This window comes from Pelophylax lessonae, assembly GCF_965119305.1.
Source record: "Pelophylax lessonae genome assembly, chromosome: 9".
NCBI lineage: Eukaryota > Metazoa > Chordata > Amphibia > Anura > Ranidae > Pelophylax > Pelophylax lessonae.
In genome coordinates, this window is record NC_138776.1 from 61,975,947 (window position 1) to 61,998,126 (window position 22,180).

Genomic DNA, 22,180 nt, shown 5'->3' on the forward strand with positions numbered 1-22,180 from the left:
TGTCCTATGGTGAAAGAACTCGCTTACTGTACTGTACAGTAATTGTGAAAGCGCATCGTTGTCTGCCTGGCATAGGAAGTGTTAGAACTACAGAACACCTCCCCTTCCTTCTCATCTCCATTACTTAAGTGAAGGGGTGGTCTGTAGTCCAGCCGGAATACACTCGCTGACAACACTGCTTGGAATTTTACTTCAGTAGAGGCAATGTTTTCAGTTCACTACTCGAAGTTGGCTCACTGGATTTCAGGAAGATCAACTATGATTGTTCCATTGCATTTTTAGAAAGACTAAACATAGGAAAGTGTAAAGAGGAAATGATCTCGGCTACTACCGAAAGGCCCAGATAAATAAACTATAAGGAGCAGCTTCTGCCTACACGTCTTCACCAAACCAGACACCCTAATGCATTTCGCCTCGACCACTGACAGTCATAGGCTGACTAAGCCCTGGTGGGCGGGCGAAATGCATCAGTGTTGTGGTTTGGTGGAGACATGTAGGCTGAGGCTTCACCTGGGCTGGTTGGGCGTAGCTGCGATCCTTTCTTCTTTACTTTTTCTAGCCCTCTGGATTAGTATGAGGACAAACCTTCACCCCATGCTCTGGGACACAGGCATATGCTTTCAATTCTACTTTGAGTGGTGCCACAACCAATATAACAGGTCATATGAAATGGGAGCCGACTGTCTCTTCCATGTTCTTGCAGCTGGCCCCTGGTGATACACTGCCAGGTCTGCCTTCCAGCTGATGTATGTCCCTGCTACTAAAGCCCCCTGGGATATGGGGCAGGGATATCATAAGAGGCTGCAGTACAGGGACATGTTCTCCCCAAGGCGAGAATAGAGTAATAGAGAATAAAAGTTTATTTTAAGCCTGAAGATCCTCTTTAAAAGAGAAGTTTGGCATTTTGAAAAAACAAATATTTATACTTGCTTATGTATATTCTGCATTGATCCCCCTGCTAGCTCTGTTGTGAGAACTGAGCGATCAAACACATTGCTCATTTCTCCCCTCCACTCTGAGCAGAGAGCTGTGACTGTCAGCGGCTTTCTGCTCTCCCCTCCAGCACTCACTGGAGTGCTGGGCTGTGGAGGGGGTGGTGGGGGCAGGAGGGACTGGCTCAGGCTCTCAGCAGATTGCTGAGAGGGTAAGCCAGCTGCCACTCCAGGCTTCTGTGTGGATCCCAACCATATGGTCGGGATCTTTATTGAGCTTGGAATGGCTGAGTTATGTCAGTCGACAGCAGGCTTTAGGGCCCATTCACACCAGAAACTTCACATAACTGTGAGTCTTTGTATGTTTACATGCATTTGAAACTTGATTGACCCATGCATGTATGTGTTTTGCGCTGCGTTTGCAGTGCATTTTTCTATTCATTTTTTCGGCTTGGCTTTAAAGGGGTACAGTGCAGTTAGTTTGAAGCGCGTTCCCTGCATTTGTGGTGCAGAAAAATGCACCATGTTCTACTTAACTGCGTTGAGCTGCACTGCAATGATGTGAACAGTTCCCATAGGATTACCTTGATTTTGGGCTTTCTATGCAGTTAGAGTGCCGTTCAAAATGTATCCAACTGCGTTTGGATGCATTGGGCCCTTAGCCCGCTGTAGGCTGAAAATGGGTCACAGGAGTGCAGAACGAACTGCACTCCTGTGATCCAAAGAAGTAGGGCCAAAAAAGCTTTGGCCATACATTTAAGATGTTTTTCTGTGTACAGATTCCATGATAAATAGATGAAATTCCTTTTGTATAAAAAAAAACATTTAAAGTGAAAAATAAAAACCCTTTAGATGCATTTTTATACCCAGCTGAAAAGTACCTGAATTAGCAGGGAAAGACTACGCAAAGCATCGCGGGTGCAATGCACAGGCAGATTTTTTGCAGCCGCTGGTCTGTACCAAGGTACCAAGGTACAGACCTCTGGTTATAGGGTCTGCAGGAAATGTGATCACATCACTTGTGTTCCATTGATAACTACAAGTCCCTCTGCTGCAGTGCAGACAGGACTTGTAGTTTATTCATTCACAGATATCTGTGAATGAATGATCTGTATGTGCTAGTAAAGCCATGCCTTGGCATGATGTTGTATGTTATAACCTAAATATAGCTGCAACATTGTAAGAAAGGTGGAGTTAGCCTTTCGGGTTGGGTGTTGGGATGGTTTTCTCCCACCTGAAATGCATGTAATGTGGGTGCGATCTGTGTATATAACCTGTAAACTCATATTGCAGAAATGGATATCAAACTCCCCACCAACAAATACCCAATGGTCCCAATTTACAGAGGTAGGAACTGACATATAAAAATAGGAAATGCCCCCCCCCAAAATGTAAAAAATTTGATCACGATGGCTGGGCTCCAATCTGTCTACACACTCTACCATGTTTGCAGATGATACTGCGGAATGGTAGAAGTAGTGTAGGTCCCTGGTTTGGGATAAATGTTTGCACATGCTGTCCTGGTACGGCCACAAAATTAAGTATAGGTTATTACTTTAAATTGTTACCAATAAGGCATGTGAGGATTGTCATTGTCAACCCTGTTACTTTACAAATCCTTTGATAGAACAGTTCCTGTATTTGTTTCCTTTATGAATTTCTTTTTTTTTTTTGGTTGGAGTTTTCGTATAAAATGTATTTTAATCAGAGACGTAACACTTTTTTTTTTCTTTACAATAGTACATGACACTGTCCTCGTTATGCACAGAGGTGTAGATGGGGTTTTTTAAATCCTTTCTTAGCTTTATCAGGTTTCTGAGCTGTCTCATAGTCTCCCTTATATTGGCATCAGATGACTTTACTGCATGTGTTGTCTTGATTCCAGGCCAGAACAGCACTGCGGGTAAAGTGAAGAGCCTGTGTGGAGCTCTTGAAATTATGATGAATACGCAATGTGCTTTTGTCGTTCTTCAGAAAGAGCTGGAGTGTGAAAGTGATCAGGTAAGAGAAGTTTGCCAAGCTGTAAGTGTGAACACAGGCCTAAAATGTGCTGACACAGACTTTCTGTCTACATCTCATTGTGAGTCACATGAGTGTCCCTTGTCTGTCCTCTGAACAGGCAACCTTTTACAGTAGCTAGTGGCGGTACTTGTGCCATGTTTCCAGAGCTCTTTACAACACACCACTCTTTGTTCTTAGTTCTGGGAAGCCAGCAAGCTTGTCTGTCCTAATAGCCATCTGCTGGAGCTCTGTATAAACAGGGATGCCTCTTTGCAGCCTGCTAATCCAGGTGGTAGTTTAACTACTTGATTAATAGCTCTAGATTTGATGTGGTTTATCACAGGCAGGAATATTGTATGTGTATGTGTGTATGTGTATGCATATGTGTGTATGTATATGTATGTATGTATGTATGTATATATATATATATATATAAATATATAAAAATGGTATGTGCAGCACCACAGTAATGGTGTACACAAGAAATAGTGGGTTGATAGCGGACACACAAAGCATTTAAAACAGACCTTTATTGAAAACCTTGATTGAATAATAAAAGACACAACCACAGCATGTCAGAGTGAACCAGGAAAGTTAAAAAAGAGACAACTTTGTCTAATAGGGATAAGGGAAAGACCAGCAGCTGCTCATACTTTACCCGAGTCCATACATACACCAATCACCACAATATCATCCAATTTGAATCTGGATAAACCATATGAACAGTCTTGGATTATGTAGATGTAGGTAGAACAAGGTAGCCATGCAGTCACTGGGAGGTGGGGAAGTCCCCCTCTGCAGCAATATCTGAGCAGTTAATATAATTTAACAGCTAACCAAAGTAGTGGATGACAAGTAGTCCAAAGATTGTGACAGAGGCGGCACTTCAGTTACAACGTGTAGATAATAATCAAATTAAGTATCCATTGATCATCCATCCATCCGCTCATGGATAGGGATCCCAGAATTGCGGATGACAGGCAGTTCATAGGTAATAATAATGATACTGAAGCCACAAGGTAAGGATTTGGAGCAGATTATGTGTCCATCAGTCATCCATCCATCCGCTCATGGATAGCAGTTCTCAGTTATATGATAAATACCAAGCTAAGGGTTAGTAGTAGGTTAGGCAGCATGTGGGCTATACTCAGCATATATAAGGAGATCACTCGTCAGCAGTAGAAGCATGGGGTCAAGGGGAGTCACTGTACACATAGCCGATAGTCCCTAGTAGATAACATGTTCAGAGAACAGATTGGGTCTCAGTGGAGCAGGGTAATGCAGACATGTAGGTGACCACTCACCCCTATAGACCGTCGCTAAATGCCACGCTGTTGCTTGTCCCCAAAAGCCGTGTTGTGCTGATGCTACCGCCGTCTCTCTTCCATCCAGTAACCACCTCCCGCTTGGACAACGGCTTTCAGCTATATGGTGTATGTTGGCCAGTCATAACCCGAGGTCACGTCAGTGCTGGTGACGTGATGCTGACACGTTTCGTTGGCAAGCTACGCCAACTTCATCGGAGCAGGAATATTGTATATGCCTGGCAGATCTATAGTCTTGTTGCGTATAAACATTATCTGTCTCCTGATTATCTGCAAGCCTGCGGTAATGTTGCTGTGTCTAAAACAGTGTTTCTTAACCTTGTTGGAGGTACTGAACCCCACCAGTTTCATTACCCTTCTTAATTGGAAAAATAAAATATGATTTTTTCAAATTCAAAACATAGGTATATATTTATACATAGGTGCACAAAATGAACAAAACCATTAAAGAACAAAACCATTAAAACATGAATTTCACACAAAAACAAAAACATAATAATGAATTTGGGATAACTTAACTTCCGCTGCTTTTCCCAGCATGATATTCGCCATCTTCAACACAGCTGGTTTTATGAGTGTTTCACCAATGGTGTGTGGTTTGCCCTGCTTTGCGATCAGGTAAGCAACTTCGTACGATGCTATGAGGATCGGTTTCTTGATGGGTACAAAGCCGAGAACAGGCAGACTAGCCTTTTCTTTGAATCTGGCTCGCCTCACCTTGAATTTAGCGAGCGTTGTGTTCTTGTATTTTCCATCTCCATGCAGCTTAAGGAAGTGTTCTCTTAGTTTTGCCGGTGCTAGACTAGAATTGCTCAACTTGGCATTGCAAATCATGCAGTTAGGACGCTGACTCCCATCACGTTCCGTTATACATGTGAATCCATATTGTACATATTCGTCCGACCACTTTCTTTTCTCTATCGCTCATTGACAGACGTAGTCTTCTTGATTCTCAAGAGCTGGGTTATGTTGTCTCCGCAGGAGTAGGACTAGGCAGAATGACAAAACGTTCTGGCTCCACCCTAGGGGGCAGTCCCTGAGGGTATATCCTCCCTCTCTCTGCTACAGGGAATCAGTTTTTTTCTGTCTAGTCAGGAGTAAGGACCTAAGTTCCTTGCTGGGATCTTTTGGTCCTGGCAAGACTTTTTTTCTTTAAGAAAAAGACATTTTTTAGGTAGTTTTCTCCAGTGTTTTTTTCCTGTGAGATCTTCAAGCAAAAATGCCGGACTGGGCGACACTTGTGGTCACCCCAGCCGGCCTACGAGCGCGTGCAAACCATGGCATTGCGCTTGGTCGGCCGCGACATATTCAAGTAAGTATGCGGGGCCGGGCGACGGGCTGGATGTTGAGATCCAGTGGTCACCCCGGTTTCTGCCTAAAAGCGCGTGCAGACCAGTGCGCTGAGTCGGCCGCGACGGAGTCCCAGTAAAGGGACTGACTTTGCGAGTTAAAAGCTCGCTTGGACGCCAGGACCAGAGAGTCGAGGCGTCCACAAACCCCCACCCCGGTGGAGAGGGTATTGTGAAGAGAGGGTGCCTGTCGGTTCGGTATGGTGAGTAAACGTTCCCTTTTTTCCTCATTTATGAGGCAGTATATATTATGGGCCCCTCCATATATGGTCAGTATATATCTGATACTTACAAGTCCCCCTTGTAATACAGCATGTGTTTGTGGGAAGTGGACTTGGTTCAAGAGCTAACACTCTACCCAGCAGACTGTAACATTACAGCAGACATAGGAGGTATAATCCTACCTTATGTGCAGTGTATCTCTGTAGATCCATATGTCACCTCTCAGCAGAGTGCAGGTAGATGTGCTGGGAAGACGATATCGGCGGTCCGCCGCCATTTTGCCGTAGACCGAATGCATATATGTCCTCAGGTCGCGCCGGCCGCCATGTTTTTGGAGTCTTATGTCTCTTCTATGGGGGCGGCCATGTTTTGTGAGCCCAGCTTCCTCGTGGAGGGCTGGGAACGCCGGAAGGCGTACACAGGGGGCGGAGCCACGCCTTCTGCCCGGGAAAAAGCAAACAGCTCCTTCCAGTCTGTGTAAGACAGACGCTGGCTGCAGTTTGTTGGAAACTGCACTGCATCGGTTGGTGAGCCTTGGGGGTCCCTCTCTCTCTCTCTCTGGGATCGAGAAGCAGGTACTCTGAGGGGCGCTATTGCGCTAGGGGGGGACACACAAAAAAAAAAAAAAAAGAAAAGAAAAAGTTTTTTTTGTTTTTGCTGGCAAAAGTGTCCTGTATTAACATGGACCCTGCCACTCATGTATCTCCTCCGGATCCCCTCGAGGGGTCTGCGGGATCCTCCAGCACCCCATTGACAATTGAATCTTTGTCAGCTATTATGGAAACTTTTGTGTCCCGGGTGGAAGTGGCTTGTCAGGGACAGGGCGCAAGAAAGCGACCCCCGCCTAACCCCTTATTATCTGAAACCTCGGATTCAGACTCTGAGCCTATTTCTGCAGTTGCAGGTACTTCATCTGGTATTGGTGTCTCGGGTCCTGTCTCTTCAGACAGTGAGGAGGATGTTTCGGCATCCGCCATAGCCCGAGAGGAAGCGTTCATTGTATCTGTTCAAGAGACTTTAAGGTTACAGGGTATTCCATCAGAAATAGCTGAAACTGAGATCCCCTTTGGGACTAAAAAGCGCATCAAAGTAGCAAAGGTTTTTCCATTGCCCAAATGTTTTGGCAATCCAATCGATGAAGAATGGCGTCTGCCAAAACGCACTTTTAATATTTCTAAACGCATTGACAGGCGTTAACCCTTATTAAGAAATGGACAGAACCACCTGTGGTGGATTCACCTATTGCTAGATTGAATAAAGCCACGGTTATTCCTTTAGAAGACGCTCCGTCTTTTAAAGATCCAGTGGATCGCAAGATAGAAGCTATGTCTCGCACCATGTTTTCCTTGATTGGATCAGCTTTCAGGCCAATAATTGCTATTGGTCTGGTTTCGCAGGCTGTAACTGAATGGACCAAGTGGTTACGCCGGGACTTAGAAGAAGTCCCTCAGGCGGTATCAGATTTGTTGGAACAAATGATACAGGGGTTACAGTTTGTATGTGATGCGGCGTTAGACGCCACTCCATTAATGGCGCGAGCATCAGTCTCAGCAGTGGTTCTCAGGCGTACACTGTGGCTAAAAGGTTGGTTAGCCGACCAAGGTTCCAAAAAAGCATTGGCTAATATCCCCTTTTCAGGAGAGCGTCTATTTGGAGCCAACTTAGATGAGATCATTAAGGATCTCACCGGTGGAAAAAGCACCTTTTTACCGCAAAATTTTAAAGGTAGAGGAACTCGTCAAAGACGAGGGCCTTCTTTTTCTGCTCACAAGAGGTTTTTTCGTCCAGCGGGTGAAAAAACTAAGTCCTCCAAAGCTCCTGCAGGAGGCGTCAGGGGTCGTTGGTCGGGCAAGCAAAAGCCCGCCCCCTCCAGACCTGAAGATAAACCATCCAAAGCCTGAAGGTGCGCCCCCACCCATAACTGGGGTGGGGGGACGTCTTCGCCGGTTCCCGGATCCATGGCTTTCCAGAATCCCGGACAAATGGGTTTGCGAAGTCATAAAGTCAGGGTACAAGATCGAGTTTCGATCTCTCCCACCGGCGCGATTCTTCCCTTCCAATATCCGACTATCTCCGGATCGTCTAGAAGATCTGCGGAGAGCAGTCACAGATCTACTACAACAAGGAGTGGTAGTCCACGTTCCTTGGACAGAACGGTTTCAAGGGTTTTATTCAAACCTGTTTACAATACCCAGGAAAGAGGGCAAAGTGCGTCCAATTCTGGACTTAAGAGCGCTCAATTCTTTCGTCAACATAAGAAGATTCAGAATGGAGTCCATTCGCACGGTAGCAGCCTTCCTGCATCCAGGGGATGTCCTAGCGTCCATAGACATCAAGGACGCATATCTTCACATTCCCATTTTCGCAGGACATCAGCGTTTTCTACGCTTTTCCGTAGAGGAGAACCACTATCAGTTTGTGGCGTTACCTTTCGGTCTCGCCACGGCTCCGCGGGTCTTCACAAAGGTGTTGGCCCCAATGTTGGCACTTCTGCGCCAAAGAGGTATATCGATTCTAGGTTACCTAGACGATCTTCTGCTTCATGCAGAGTCTCCTCAGACCTTGCTACAAAACATAGAAATTACTATGATTTCTTTACAGGAATTCGGGTGGCTGGTGAACCAGCAAAAGTCATTTCTGGTTCCCACCCAGAGGCTCGAATATCTGGGTCTAATTCTAGACACAGTCAGGACAAGAGTTTTCCTTCCGTTAGGGAAACTCCGAAAGATTCAATCAGCAGTCCAGTTGTTACTGTCCAACAGCTGGTCTTCCCTTCGGACTTGCATGAGGGTTCTGGGGTTGATGGTGGCTTCATTCGAAGCAGTCCCATTTGCCCAGTCCCATACCCGAATTCTTCAGCAAGAGATTCTTCTCAGATGGAATCGGAATCCGGAATCCCTGGACAATCAGATCCGATTGAGCAAACAGACCAGAGAGTCTCTGGTTTGGTGGCTTCGGTCTCCTATGCTCAGCCAGGGAAAGTCATTTCTGCCAATATATTGGACGATAGTGACCACGGATGCCAGTCTATCCGGATGGGGAGGAATTCTCGGTCAGTTATCTGTCCAGGGACTTTGGTCCCCGGAAGAATCCAGATTACCGATAAATGTATTGGAACTGAGAGCGATCAGACTTTGTCTGATTCACTGGACCGAGCAGCTCCAGGGCAGCCCGGTTCGGATCCAGTCGGACAATGCCACGGCCGTGGCTTATGTCAATCATCAGGGGGGCACCAAGAGTGTCCGAGCGGCCAAAGAAGTGGCTTGCATTCTTCGCTGGGCGGAACGATTTGTTCCAGCAATCTCTGCGGTGTTCATTCCGGGGGTGGAGAATTGGCAGGCAGATTATCTCAGCCGTCAGACCCTGGATCAGGGGGAATGGTCCCTCCATCCAGACGTTTTCCACCAGTTGTGCCTACGGTGGGGCACCCCGGATGTGGATCTGTTGGCATCACGATTCAACAGGAAAGTTCAGAGATTCGTGGCTCGCTCCCGCGATCCTCTAGCAGAAACCGCAGACGCACTGATCGCCCCGTGGGGGCAATACCAGGTAATATATGCCTTCCCTCCTCTCGCGTTACTGCCAAGACTTCTTCGCAGGGTAGAGGAGGAAGGAATCCCAGTAATCCTGGTAGCTCCGGACTGGCCTCGTCGAGCTTGGTACGCCGACATGATCAGACGGGTGGCGGACGTCCCATGGAGACTTCCTCTCAGGGAAGATCTACTGTCTCAGGGACCGATCTTCCATCCTGCTTTACGATCGCTGGCTTTAACGGCCTGGCTATTGAGACCCAGGTGCTGAAGGACAAAGGTTTGTCAGCTTCAGTTATTCCTACTCTAGTTGAAGCAAGGAAAGCGACTTCCAGAAAGATTTATCATCGCACATGGAAGTCCTACATTGCATGGTGTGAACCTTTGGGGTTCCGTCCTCGGTCTTATTCGATTAGTCGAATATTGGCTTTTCTGCAACAAGGGGTTGAGCAGAAACTGGCCTTGAGTACTATCAAGGGTCAGGTCTCAGCATTAGCGATCTTCTTTCAGAAGCCTTTGGCTACTCATTCCTTGGTGCGGAATTTCATCCAGGGGGTGCGACATCTGGCTCCGCCAGTGCACGCGCCGTTACCCCCCTGGGATCTTAATTTAGTGTTGTCGGTTCTTCAGAAACCTCCCTTTGAAGATATTAGGGAGATTCCTCTACCCACGTTGTCCCAGAAGGTGGCCTTCTTGGTGGCTATTACTTCTGCACGCAGGGTGTCAGAACTGGCCGCATTATCTTGTCGTTCACCATATCTGGTGGTTCATAGAGATAAGGTGGTTCTTCGTCCGAATCCATCCTTCCTACCAAAAGTGGTTTCAGAATTTCATCTGAATGAAGAGATTGTATTACCTTCCCTGTGTCCTAAGCCCAGTCATCCTCGGGAGTTTGCGTTACACTCCTTGGATGTGGTCCGGGCGATCAGGGTATACTTGAAAACGACAGACTCGTTTCGCAAGACGGATTCACTTTTTGTGATCCCAGATGGACCCAAAAAGGGGTTGCCTGCATCTGCCGCGACCATTTCCAGATGGATCAGACAGACGGTAGTACAGGCTTATTCTATTAAGGGTCGGGAGCCCCCGTTCCCTGTTAAGGCGCACTCCACTCGGGCACTTAGTGCGTCATGGGCCTTTCGCCATCAGGCGTCAGTGGTCCAGGTGTGCAAGGCGGCTACCTGGTCGTCGGTGCATACCTTCTCTAAACATTATAAAGTTGATGTAATGGCATCGTCTGATGCCTCATTTGGCCGCAAGGTTTTGCAGGCCGCAATTTGAGGAGACCAGTGGTCTACCTCGAGGGTTTTTTCCGTTGGAAAATTTTTTCTTTTAGTCTCATTCTTTGTTTATAATGAGCCTTTAAAACTTCTAGTTTGGCACCGGTTGGGCCTACTAGATTGGATTTGATTTTGTCAATCCCACCCCTCATTTGTGGCACTGCTTCTGGATGTCCCAGCTCTTGAGAATCAAGAAGACTACGTCTGTCAATGAGCGATAGAGAAAAATGGATTTTTGTAAGAACTTACCGTAAAATCCTTTTCTCTTAAGCTCATTGATAGGACGTAGTACCCGCCCCTCTATCATTGAGTTGGGTTGGGTTAAATTCTCTGTACTGCTTTAAACAGAACTGATTCCCTGTAGCAGAGAGAGGGAGGATATACCCTCAGGGACTGCCCCCTAGGGTGGAGCCAGAACGTTTTGTCATTCTGCCTAGTCCTACTCCTGCGGAGACAACATAACCCAGCTCTTGAGAATCAAGAAGACTACGTCTGTCAATGAGCTTAAGAGAAAAGGATTTTACGGTAAGTTCTTACAAAAATCCATTTTTTTTGCTCGACATTGTTAGTATGAAGGGATTAATATTAAGAAAAAAAATCACACGACGTACCATCACGACAGTTACAATTTGACTACTGGGCGCGCCAAATTCCCTGCAGTACAGATAGGCCAAGCGATGTTGCATGATCACCTGCAGCCAATGAGCGGGGCGTGTCATCACGAATCATATGAGTCGGGTGTGTGTCTTGACCTTCGCCGAACCCTCGAGACTGACTCACCGAACCCCTAGGGTTCGATCGAACCCAGGTTAAGAACCACTGGTCTAAAAGAATATATAAGCCCAATCTCTAAAATCTTTTATAAGCGTTACATGGTTAATATAATTTCAAAAGTCCCCCCCCCCCCCATGCAGTTTGAGCTGTGCCCGCACTGTGTGGGTGACTTGCCCGTTTTTGTCTAGGGGTTTGGAGAGCCATGATATACTCACCTAATCCTCCGATCTGGCCCCTGCCCTGCTCAGCCTCCCACCCCAGCGGTCTTGTGCAGTGGACTGTTCCTGACATCATCACACCCATAGACTGGCTGTGGACCTGAAGATTTTAGGAACAGTCCACTGCTGGATGTGGGGTGAGCACATTTTTCTGGAAGATCGAGGGATCAGGTGAGTATAAGCTCTGTGTTTAGCCCTAGACCAAACGCTCAGGTAACCCATGCAGTGCAAGCATAGTGCAGTACAGTACAGATTGAAATCTATCTCTGCTGTGGTAGCAGTTGTGACTTGTATTTCATTCAGTCACAGATTGTGCATTTCTGATTTTTAAATACGACAGCGGCTGCGGGGCAGAGGAACCCCACTGTCATGGGGGAACACGGTCAGTGGGACTGGTGATTAGCCTAAATATGGCTGTAACATGTTTCTGAAGATGAATTTAGCCAATCTTGTGCTCTTGGCTCCTCAGAAGCCACCTTTTGAAACATTCAGAATATTCTCTTTTTTGACCGCACTCACAAGGAGGCCTTTCTTGTTGCTATCACTTCTGCACTTTAAATGGATATAGAGAAAAAAAGACTGCAGATAAACGGGTATAGCGTATTTAGGAGGATTTGGCCAGTCACGTCACTGGGGTTTACAACCACTTTAACTCAGCCATAAAAATTAGCCTGTGCTCCGTACTGTACTCCAGGAAATTGATTTTACTGGCAAGTAAAAATGACTTTTTTTTTTTTTTTTTTTCCAGCGGTCAGTTAGAGAAGCCTGGGCCAGAGGGTTTATTTTAGCCATAAGATGGTCTTAAAACGGCCTTAAGCCCCAGTTCACATCGGCGTGATTTGAGATGTTAAATCACATGCCAAATCGCAGCCTATTGCCGGCAACGGCACTGTCCCAATCGGTGCGATGCTGACTTTGCAGGGCACGGCACTGATTTCCAAAAGTAGCTCCTGCATTATTTTTGGCGATTTGGGGGGCGATTTTAATAGACATCTGTTCATGAACCTACACAGATGTCTTTCACATTGCCCCCAAACTCGCACTGAAATGTGGGTTTGAATTCACGCAAGTTCAGCTGAACTCCCACGATTACAAACCCGCGTTCAATGTGAACGAGGGCTAAAAATCACATTAAGTGATCCTGCCGTGAAGATCCTTGTTCAGCTACTTCCTGTTATAGGATTGCAATGCTCACTCCCCATCTTCAAATTACTGGTCTGTATTTTCACCCAGGTTCTATATCACAGGCTTTGCTTTGAAGACTGCAAACGACACTGTTCAAATGATAAAATATCTTGTTCTCACAGTAGTGTCCCAGAGAGTCCAGACTAAAACCACTAATGCCTAAAGTTGGAATGACAATAGAGGAAAGGGATAAGAAATACCGGAGGGATGTAAATAAAGTACTAATCCCCAAGGACAATGTTCCACAGATGTTGGTGTGGTAATGGCTCAAGGTGGTTGATCCGAAAAATCAACAGTCTGTGGTGAAAGTCATGGCAGGACAATTGAGGGATGGATGGCTAAAGGGATGAGTCCAAAAAGTTCCTCAGCTCATTAGATCAGGGAAGGATTCCCGGCAACCTGTGAAAAACAAGTAGCAAGAGCACAGGAATCCAGTAAAAACTCAAAGGGAGGGGGGGGGGGGGGCATGGTTGGTTGGTTTTATTGGTTGTACTTAAAAAAAAAAAAAAGGAGGTGGGGCCTCTTAAACGTGTTTGTACATACCCCCTCTTGATATCCCTCAGTGTTCTGCTGTTCTGTGTTCTCTGGCGGGTATGGCTCCATCCATTTGCATGGCCACTATTGCCATTCTGCTGAACCTGTATATATCTCTACACTGGTCTTCCCTCCATGTTTAAGCTGCACACAATATACCTAAATGTAAGTTTGTATATTTATTTTTATAAAGTGTTACTGAGTTTTTACTGATTCCTGTGCTCTGGCAACTTTTTTGTTTTCCACATGGCCCACTGATGTCCACCTTTTAGGAAGCCTGCGCTGAAAATAGCATGCTGCCATCACCATGACTTCGTCAATCAGCATTCATTATGGCCTGTGCATGCTAGAGCAGCTGTTTTGATTGTTTGACTGTTTTCAAAGGGGGGAAAAAAAATAATTGTTTAACTTAACCATTTAAGGACCACCCCTAGTACATACAGCATCTCACAAAATTGAGTACACCCTTCATATTTTTGTAAATATTTTATTATATCTTTTCATGTGATAACACTGAAGAAATGACACTTTGCTACAATGTAAAGTAGTGAGTGTACAGCTTGTATAACAGTGTAAATTTGCTGTCCTCAGGCTGACCCCCCCACCCCTTCAACCTCTGCAGCAATGCTGGCAGCACTCATACGTCTCTTTCGCAAAAAAAAACCTCTGGATATGATGCCGAGTACGTGCACTCAACTTCTTTGGTCGACAATGGCGAGGCCTGTTCTGAGTGGAACCTGTCCTGAAGCTCAGTTTCAGGGTCTTGGCAATCTTCTTATAACCTAGGCCATTTTTATGTAGAGTAACAATTCTTTTTTTTTTTTTAGATCCTCAGAGATTTCCTTGCCATGAGGTGTACCTGTACATGATTTCTTCTTCCTGGTCTGAGGTGCGAGCGTGTACCTCCGGAGACCCGCTCCCACTGTGTCTAATCACCCGGCGATTGTTCGGAAAGAGGCAGAACGATGGTCTGCCTATGTAAACTGGGCCGATCGCCGCTCTGCTGGTAAAAAAGCTTCCTACAGTAAAACCATACGCCACATAGTAAAGCACTCCCAGGGAACACATTTAACTTTGATCACCCCAATGGTAACCCCTTCCCGTGTCAGTACAATGACGCAGTCAGTACAATGACGCAATGTCGCAGTCCCACTAAAAATCGCAGATCACCGCCATTACTAGTAAAAATGTTTTTTAAAAATGAAGTCCATTAATCTATTCCATAGTTTGTAGACGCTATCATTTTTGTGCAAACCAATCAATATATGCTTATTGGGATTTTTTTTTTTGTACCAAAAACATGTATCAGGAAACATATTGGCCTAAATTGATGAAGAAATTTTTTTTTTTTTTTTTTACATTTTTTGATTGGATGTGTTCTATATCAGAAAGTAAAAAATATTGTTTCTCTTTCATTCATTAATGGACACAGCTCCTGAACATCTTAATTATAGGGTTACACTGCCCCCTACAGGAGTAGGACACTAGGCAGAAAATAAAAGTCTGGCTACGCCTATGGTTCCTCTATATGCTGCCACCCCACCACTCCTTCTCCTATCCAGTTACACACATGAGGCGGCTCAGGCACTCACCTTCTTTCCGCCGCCCCCCTGCTAGCAGCACGGACTGAAGGAGCTGCCACCGCCTTCACACGGAGTTGTGGCGCCGGGCAGGACACGGACCTGACACCCCCCCAGTGCGTGGCACCCAGGGCGGGCCGCACCTCCCATTGGTATGCCACTGGGGGGACAGCTTCGCTAGTTGCTGGACCTGTGGACTCCCCTGGTACAAGAACTAGTGGGTCCACAAGGTCATTCGGTCTGGCTACAAGATAGAGTTTCATTCTTACCCTCCGGTAAGGTTCTTCCTTCCAATGTGCGAATGTCCTCAGGCCGCTTATAGGCTCTTTTTGGGCGGTGCAAGACCTCTTACTTTAAAGGGTGATGGTCCTGGTTCAGACTTCGGAACGTTTTCAGGGGTTTACTTAAACCTGTTTACAGTCCCCAGGAAGGAAGGCAAGGTGTGTCCATTTCTGGACCTCAAAGCGCTGAACTGCTTTGTGTGGGTGCAGAAGTTCAGAATGGAGTCCATTCGCACGGTGGTGGCTTCCCTGCATCATGGGGATTTTCTTGCCTCCATCGACATCAAGGACGCTTACCTTCACATTCCAATATGTGTTGGTCTCCATCGCTTCCTCCACTTTGCCGTGTTTGTGGCCTTACCCTTTGGTCTCGCCCTGCTCCTAGGGTCTTCACGAAAGTGTTGCCCCGCTACTAGCATTGCTATGCCAATCACAGTACTAGGCTACTTGAACGTCGTCGTCCTGCGAGCGGAGTCTCCTACTGCTCTGGTGGAAAACCTTGAAATCACCATATGGGCTTAGGAGAGGTTGGCTAGATTTTGAATTTTCAGAAGTCTTCTCTGGTTCCATCCACAAAGCTGGACTATCTGGGTCTGTGTCTGGACAAACTCCAGAAACTGCAGGCTGCCACTCGTCTGCTGCTGTCCAGCAGATGGTCATCCCTCCAGACTTGCATGTGGGTGCTGGGCCTGATGGTGTCTACCTTCAAGGCAGTTCCATTTGCACAGTTCTATGGGAGGTTCCTGCAAGGGGGATTCTGGCCTAATGGGACAAGAATCCGCAGTCTCTGGACAATCAGATCCGGCTGAGCCGGGAATCGAAAGAGTCCCTGAAATGGTGGCTTCATGCTTCAGCTGGTCAAATCCTTCCTCCCCTTGTATTGGACAGTGGTAACCACGGATGCCAGCCTGTCTGGCTTGGCAGGCGTCCTTGACAAAAATTCTGCTAAGGGGCTCTGGACACTGGGAGAGCCAGAGTATACCCCCTGGGACTGCCTATAGGCGTAGTCAGACTTTTTTTCTGCCTTGTGTCCTACACCTGTAGGGGACAGTATAACCCAATGATTAAGACGATCAGGAGCTATGTCAGTCAATGAACATCAGAGAAATGGATTTTACGATAAGTTTCCTCATTCTCCTCAGCTTCCTCATTCTCCTCAGCTTCCTCATTCTCCTCAGCTTCCTCATTCTCCTCAGCTTCCTCATTCTCCTCAGCTTCCTCTTCCTGTGCCCAGGACATATGAAAAGGGATGGCATCCATAGTGTTGCTAGGTCTGAATTCTAGGTATTCCTCCGGTCAGTAGGGTCCTTGGGGATCCCTGTTATTATCTCTCTCTCTCTCTCTCTCTCTCTCTCTCTCTCTGTGTGCTGATAGGTACCCTGAGCCTTGGGAGGATCCTTTAGTGGTGCCAAAAGATCGTTTTGTACTACAAGGTCTTCCTTTCCTTTTAGAGCCTCAGGGTCACATCTCCCTCTTGGAGGTAGCGGGTCCCTCGGAACCCCAGCTTCCCATGGTTGCACTGGCTGCGGTCCTGCAGTCCTTAGTGTCCCAGGTGGAAGTGGCATGTGGATAAAGGCCCAGGAAGAAGCATCCCCCGCTCAGTCTGTCTCATCTGATTCTGAGCCGGATGCCGCAGTGGATGCGGCCCTTCCAGGGGGGGCTTAATATCACACCCCCAGATCCATCCGATAGTGAGCATGATTCCTCCATGGTCGCAGTAGCGAATGAAAAAGCGCTGGTAGACACACTTATCATTGCAGTGCGTGAGACTTTAAAAATGGAGGATGCGGCTGATGTAGCCATGGGCGTTGCTATGTTGTTTGGTATACATAAGTCACCTCGCACTCCAAAGGCGTTTCCTTATGTGCCTTATTATGACAGGTTTTTCTGTAAGGAATGGGAACAACCAAAATGACCCTTTTTGGTCCCCAGACGTTTTGCTGTATGTTACCCTTTTGAGGAGTCCCTTTTAAAAAAGTGGTGGACCCTCCTTTTTCCAGGTTGAATAAAGCAACCATGATCCCAGTGGAGGAATCCCGGTCCTTTTAAGGACCCGACTGACGGGAAAGCCGATCCTGGGGCATGTGGAATGTTTACTATGGCTGGTTCGGCACTGCGGCCAGTCTTTACCTCAGCCCTGGTGACTCAGACCCTAACTGAGTGGGCCAAGCTTTTGTGCAAGGGTCTAGGGAATGAGCAGGTTCCTGCTGCTTATGCTGATTTTGCGGACCAGTTGGTCCATGGGCTGCAGTTTATTTGTGATGCAGCTTTGGATACAGCTCCTGTGCTGTCCAAACTTTGTTTCAGCAGTGGTGACTAAGCACGTGCTGGGTCTTAAGAATTGGTCCGCAGACCAAGCCTTTATGAAAGCTCTCGTTGATCTTCCCTTTCAAACCAATCTCCTTTTTGGGGCTACACTGGAAGACATCATTAAGGGTATCATGGGGGGCGGCAAAGAGTAAATTCCTTCCACAGTCCAGGAAAGGGAAGGAGCCTCGTCGCCAACGGGGGGCCCCCCTCCTCAGCCTATAGAAAATTATTTTGTTCTTCCGGGACGAAGAATGAAGGGAAAAAGATCTTTAAAATCTTCCCTGCAGACATGACCCCTTCACCATGAAGGTCTGCCCTCACCCAATATTGGGGTGGGGGAACATCTTCCCTGGTTTCTGACCCCCGTGGACTTATTTTTGTCAACGAGGTCCGTGAAATGTTTGTGGGGTTACCCAGAAAGGGGGGCAAACTTTGTCCATTTCAGGTTTTTTAGGTCCCGAGTCTCCTTGTACACCTTTAATTCCTGCAAAGGTTTGGGTGACGTCTAAACTACCTAAGGTCCCCCCTATCCCTATCCAGGGCATTGAATTACCTAGGTCTGATTTTAATCCTGACCAGTGTGCTCCTTCCTCTAGACATATTTCAGGAACCACTGGCCGTTATTCACCAACTGCTGTCACATAGACAGTTCTCTTTCCTGACTTGCATACAGGTTCAAGACAGGTTTGTTTGCACAGTCCTACATGCAGCTCCTTTTAGCTGGTTCGGCTCCACAGGAGGATACTGAGGTTCGTTACGAGGTCACAGGTTTTTCTGGCAGACGCCGCAGATGTTCAAGGGCCATGGTAAGGCCAGTATCCTCCTCGGCTCAGGCTTCTTCTGCAGTTCCTGCAAGGAATCATGTGTGCGAGGATCTCCAGTTGTCCCAAGGGCTGATCTACCATCCTGCTGTACAGTCGCTGGTTTTAACGGCTTAGCTATTGAAAGCTGGAGGGGAGAGGGCTGTCTGGATCAGTGATCCCTACTATAATAAAGGCGAGGAAGGTAGTCTTCCAGCAAGATATACCATCGTACGTGGAAAGCGTACATTTTTTGGTGTAAGTGAATTGGCGCTCATCTTCTATCATTTTCTGTGGCTCGGATCCTAGCCTTTATCCAACTGGGCGTTGAGCAGAAGTTTTCCTTTTTTACCATCAAAGGCCAGGTGTCTGCCTTGGCAATCTTGTTTCAAGGACCCCTAGCCACGCACTTATTCGTTCGTACCTTCATTCAGGGGGTTCGACATGTGGCTCCACCGCTTTGCTGCCATGAGATTTAAACTTGGTGCTATCGGTTCTCCAGAAACCTCCATTTGAAAAAATTCGGGAGATTCCCTTGCATACGTTATCCCAGAAGGTGGCATTCTTGGTGGCTATTACCTTGGCCCGCAGGGTTTTGGAATTTGCAGCATAATCCTGTCACAGTCCCTATTTGGTGGTTCATAGGGATAAAGTGGTTCTTCGTCCCTGTCCATCATTCCTGCCCAAAGTTGTCTCTGACTTCCATTTGAATGAGGACATTGTATTGCCTTCCTTGTGTCCCAAGCTGGCTCATCCCAAGGAATTTGCCTTGCATACCTTGGATGTGGTTTTTGCGATTCGGGTATATCTGGCAGCTACTGAGTCCTTTTGGAGGTCCGATTCTCTTTGTGGTTACAGATGGACCAAGGAAAGGGCTGGCTGCTTCTTCGGCTACCATCTCCAGATGGATCAGACAGACGGTAACTCAGGCCTATTCTATTAAAGGTCAGGTTCCACCTTTCCCTGTCACGGCGCATTCTACTCGGGTGTTGAGTACTTCTTGAGCCTTCTGTCATCAAACATGAATATCGCAAGTTTGCAAGACGGCCACTTGGTCGTCGGTGCATACTTTCACAAAATTCACAAAAGGTAGGTACTTTGGCATCTGCGTATGCTTCTTTTGGCCGCAAAGTTTTGCAGGCTGCTGTTTAACAGGGGCTGTTCCGTCTTGAGGGGTGTTTTTCTTTAAACTTTTATTTTTCAGATGGGGCTCCTGTGACCCGGTTAAGGCTCCTGTGTCCTGGTTAGGGTTTTTATGTTTAGCCTTGGGTTATTCTCCCCACCCCTCATTTTCCTTTTTGGTTCTGATTTTGGACGTCCCAGTAGTTATGATTTATGGAGGGCGGTGTCTGTTGATGAACAAAATAGAAAAGGGGATTTCTGTACTTGCCGTAAAATCCATTTCTCTAAGTTCATAGACGGACACAGCACCCACCCCTCTATGGAGTTCTGATACTTCTAATACTGCTTACTACTAAACTGATTACCTAGAGCAGAGGGGGGGTTATATACCAGCTGAGGACGGCACATGGGCGTAGCCAGGTGTTTTTTGTTCTGCCTAGTCCTACTCCTTGAGGAGGCAGTATAACCCAGTAGTTATGATTTATGGAGTGCGGTGTCCGTTGATGAACGAAAAAGAAATGGATTTTACAGTGAGTACAAAAATACAATTTTTTTTTTTTTTTTTTATAGTGCAAAAAATAAAAACCGCAGAGGTGATCAAACACCACCAAACGAAAGCTCTATTTGTGGGGGGAAAAAAGGACATCAGTTTTGAGTACAGCATCGCACAACTGCACAATTGTCAGTTAAAGTAATGCAGTGCCGTAAACAAAACAAAAAAAAGTTCTGCCTTTATTTATACTTTAAATGACAAAATGGCATGTGTAATAATCATAGGTTGCATCCATTTTCATTTTTAATTTTCCATTGGTTTTTTTTGAACACCTGAAACCCAGCATTGGATGGAAGGGATGGTAATTCTGTATGTCAGCCTCATACCTGCTTATGGCTGTTAGGCAGAGCGGTAATTTGCAGATAGACCCAGACAGCGTGTCTGATTTCCTTATTACAGGGACAATTGTGTTTGATGTTGTGGCTCATTTCAAAGGCAGTTAGAAAAGTTTTTCAGAACACGTCCTGAGTGTCTGCACTTCAGCTGCATTTACCGGCTGCTGGCTGGTGCTCTGCTCTTGATCAGCGTTTCATCAGTCTCTGCTGTGTCTCAGCTTAATTGTCACTTTCCTCCCTGCCACTGGGAGTGAATCCATGTATTTCATTTTGCATCTCCATTGCCGTGACTTCCTCATCAGTAAATATTATGGCTTGTTCATGCTGGAGCAGATGTACAGTCACACACACTTAGAATGATAAAACAAAGAAGACATCCAGCACGCCAGCTTTCAGTGAATCCACAGGCTTTTATATATGCCTGGTAAATTCAGAAATGAGGGCTTTATAAAGACCCATCACTTCTGAAATCTAGGTCAGCTTGATGCAAGCTATGGCATTTTCATGCGTGCTTTAAAAAAAAAAAAACTCTTTCAGAGCTACAGCTTTTTTTATGGAAGCTTTAGACCCAACTCTGGCCTTTAGACCCCACGTGTTGAGGGGACGTAGGGTGAGTACCTGGATTGAAAACTGGCTCCAGGGCCGAGTCCAGAGGGTGGTGATAAATGGGGAGTACTCAGATTGGTCGGGTGTGAGAAATGGGGTCCCCCAAGAATCTGTCCTGGGACCAATCCTGTTTAACTTATTCATAAACGACCTTGAGGATGGGATAACCAGCACAATCTCAGTATTTGCGGACGATACTAAGCTAAGCAGGCCAATATCTTCTATGCAGGATGTGGTAACCTTACAAAGACATGAACAAAATAATGGGGTGGGTAACTACATGGCAAATGAGGTTTAATGTTGAAAATGTAAGGTAATGCACTTGGGTGCCAGAAATACAAACACAAGGTACCCGCTAGGGGGAGAACCTCTGGGTTAATCTAAGATGGTAAAGGACATGCTGGGGGTCCTAGTAGACGACAAGCTTAGCAAAGGCATGCAATGCCAAGCTGCTGCAAGCAAAGCCAACAGAAAACTGGCATGTATAAAAAATGGTATTTACTCCAGAGATAAAACGATTATTCTCCCACTCTAAAAGACTCTGGTCCGGCCACATCTTGAGTATGCTGTCCAGTTCTGGGCACCGGTCCTCAGAAAGGATGTGCTGGAACTAGAGGGAGTCCAGAGAAGGGCAACAAAGATAATTAGGGGAATGGGGGACATCCGCTATGAGGAAAGACTACAAGCATTGAACTTATTCTCTCTGGACAAGAGACGCTTGAGAGGGGACATGATATCAATGTACAAATACAGTACTGTTGACCCTAACATAGGGAACAAACTTTTCAGAGAAAGGGAATTCAATAAGACACGGGGCCACTCACTACAATTGGAAGGAAAGCGGTTTAACCTTAAACTGCGTAAAGGGTTCTTTATTGTCAGAGCAGTAAGAATGTGGAGTTCTCTTCCACAACCAGTGGTATCAGCAGGGAGCATCAATAGTTTCAAAAACTATTAGATGGGCACCTTAAAGACCACAACATACAGGGGTATACAATGCACACACACACATCATAGGATGGACTGGTGTCTTTTTTTTTTTTTTTTCAGCCTAACTAACTATGTAACTGTTATCAAAGCTGGAGCAGCTGTGAATGGCAACAAATCGCCCACCCTCCCTACACATACGTCTTGGATAGCTGCGGTGGGTCAGGCCTTAGTTATGGAAAACCACATTTACAAACGCCGAGGCAGCCCCAGTAACTTTGAAAAGATATGGAAGCTATGGTTAGACGCCCCTGGC

General features: G+C 46.4%; 1 protein-coding gene across 2 annotated transcripts in view; it reads left to right on the forward strand.

The window, feature by feature from the left end:
* Positions 1–22,180, forward strand: part of EDRF1 (erythroid differentiation regulatory factor 1) — a 146,943-nt gene that overhangs the window by 95,630 nt on the left and 29,133 nt on the right. For both annotated transcript variants that reach the window (XM_082269364.1, XM_082269365.1), the window contains exon 22: positions 2,818–2,933. In XM_082269364.1, the coding sequence (XP_082125490.1) occupies positions 2,818–2,933 (116 nt within the window). The remainder of the gene's footprint in view (positions 1–2,817; positions 2,934–22,180) is intronic.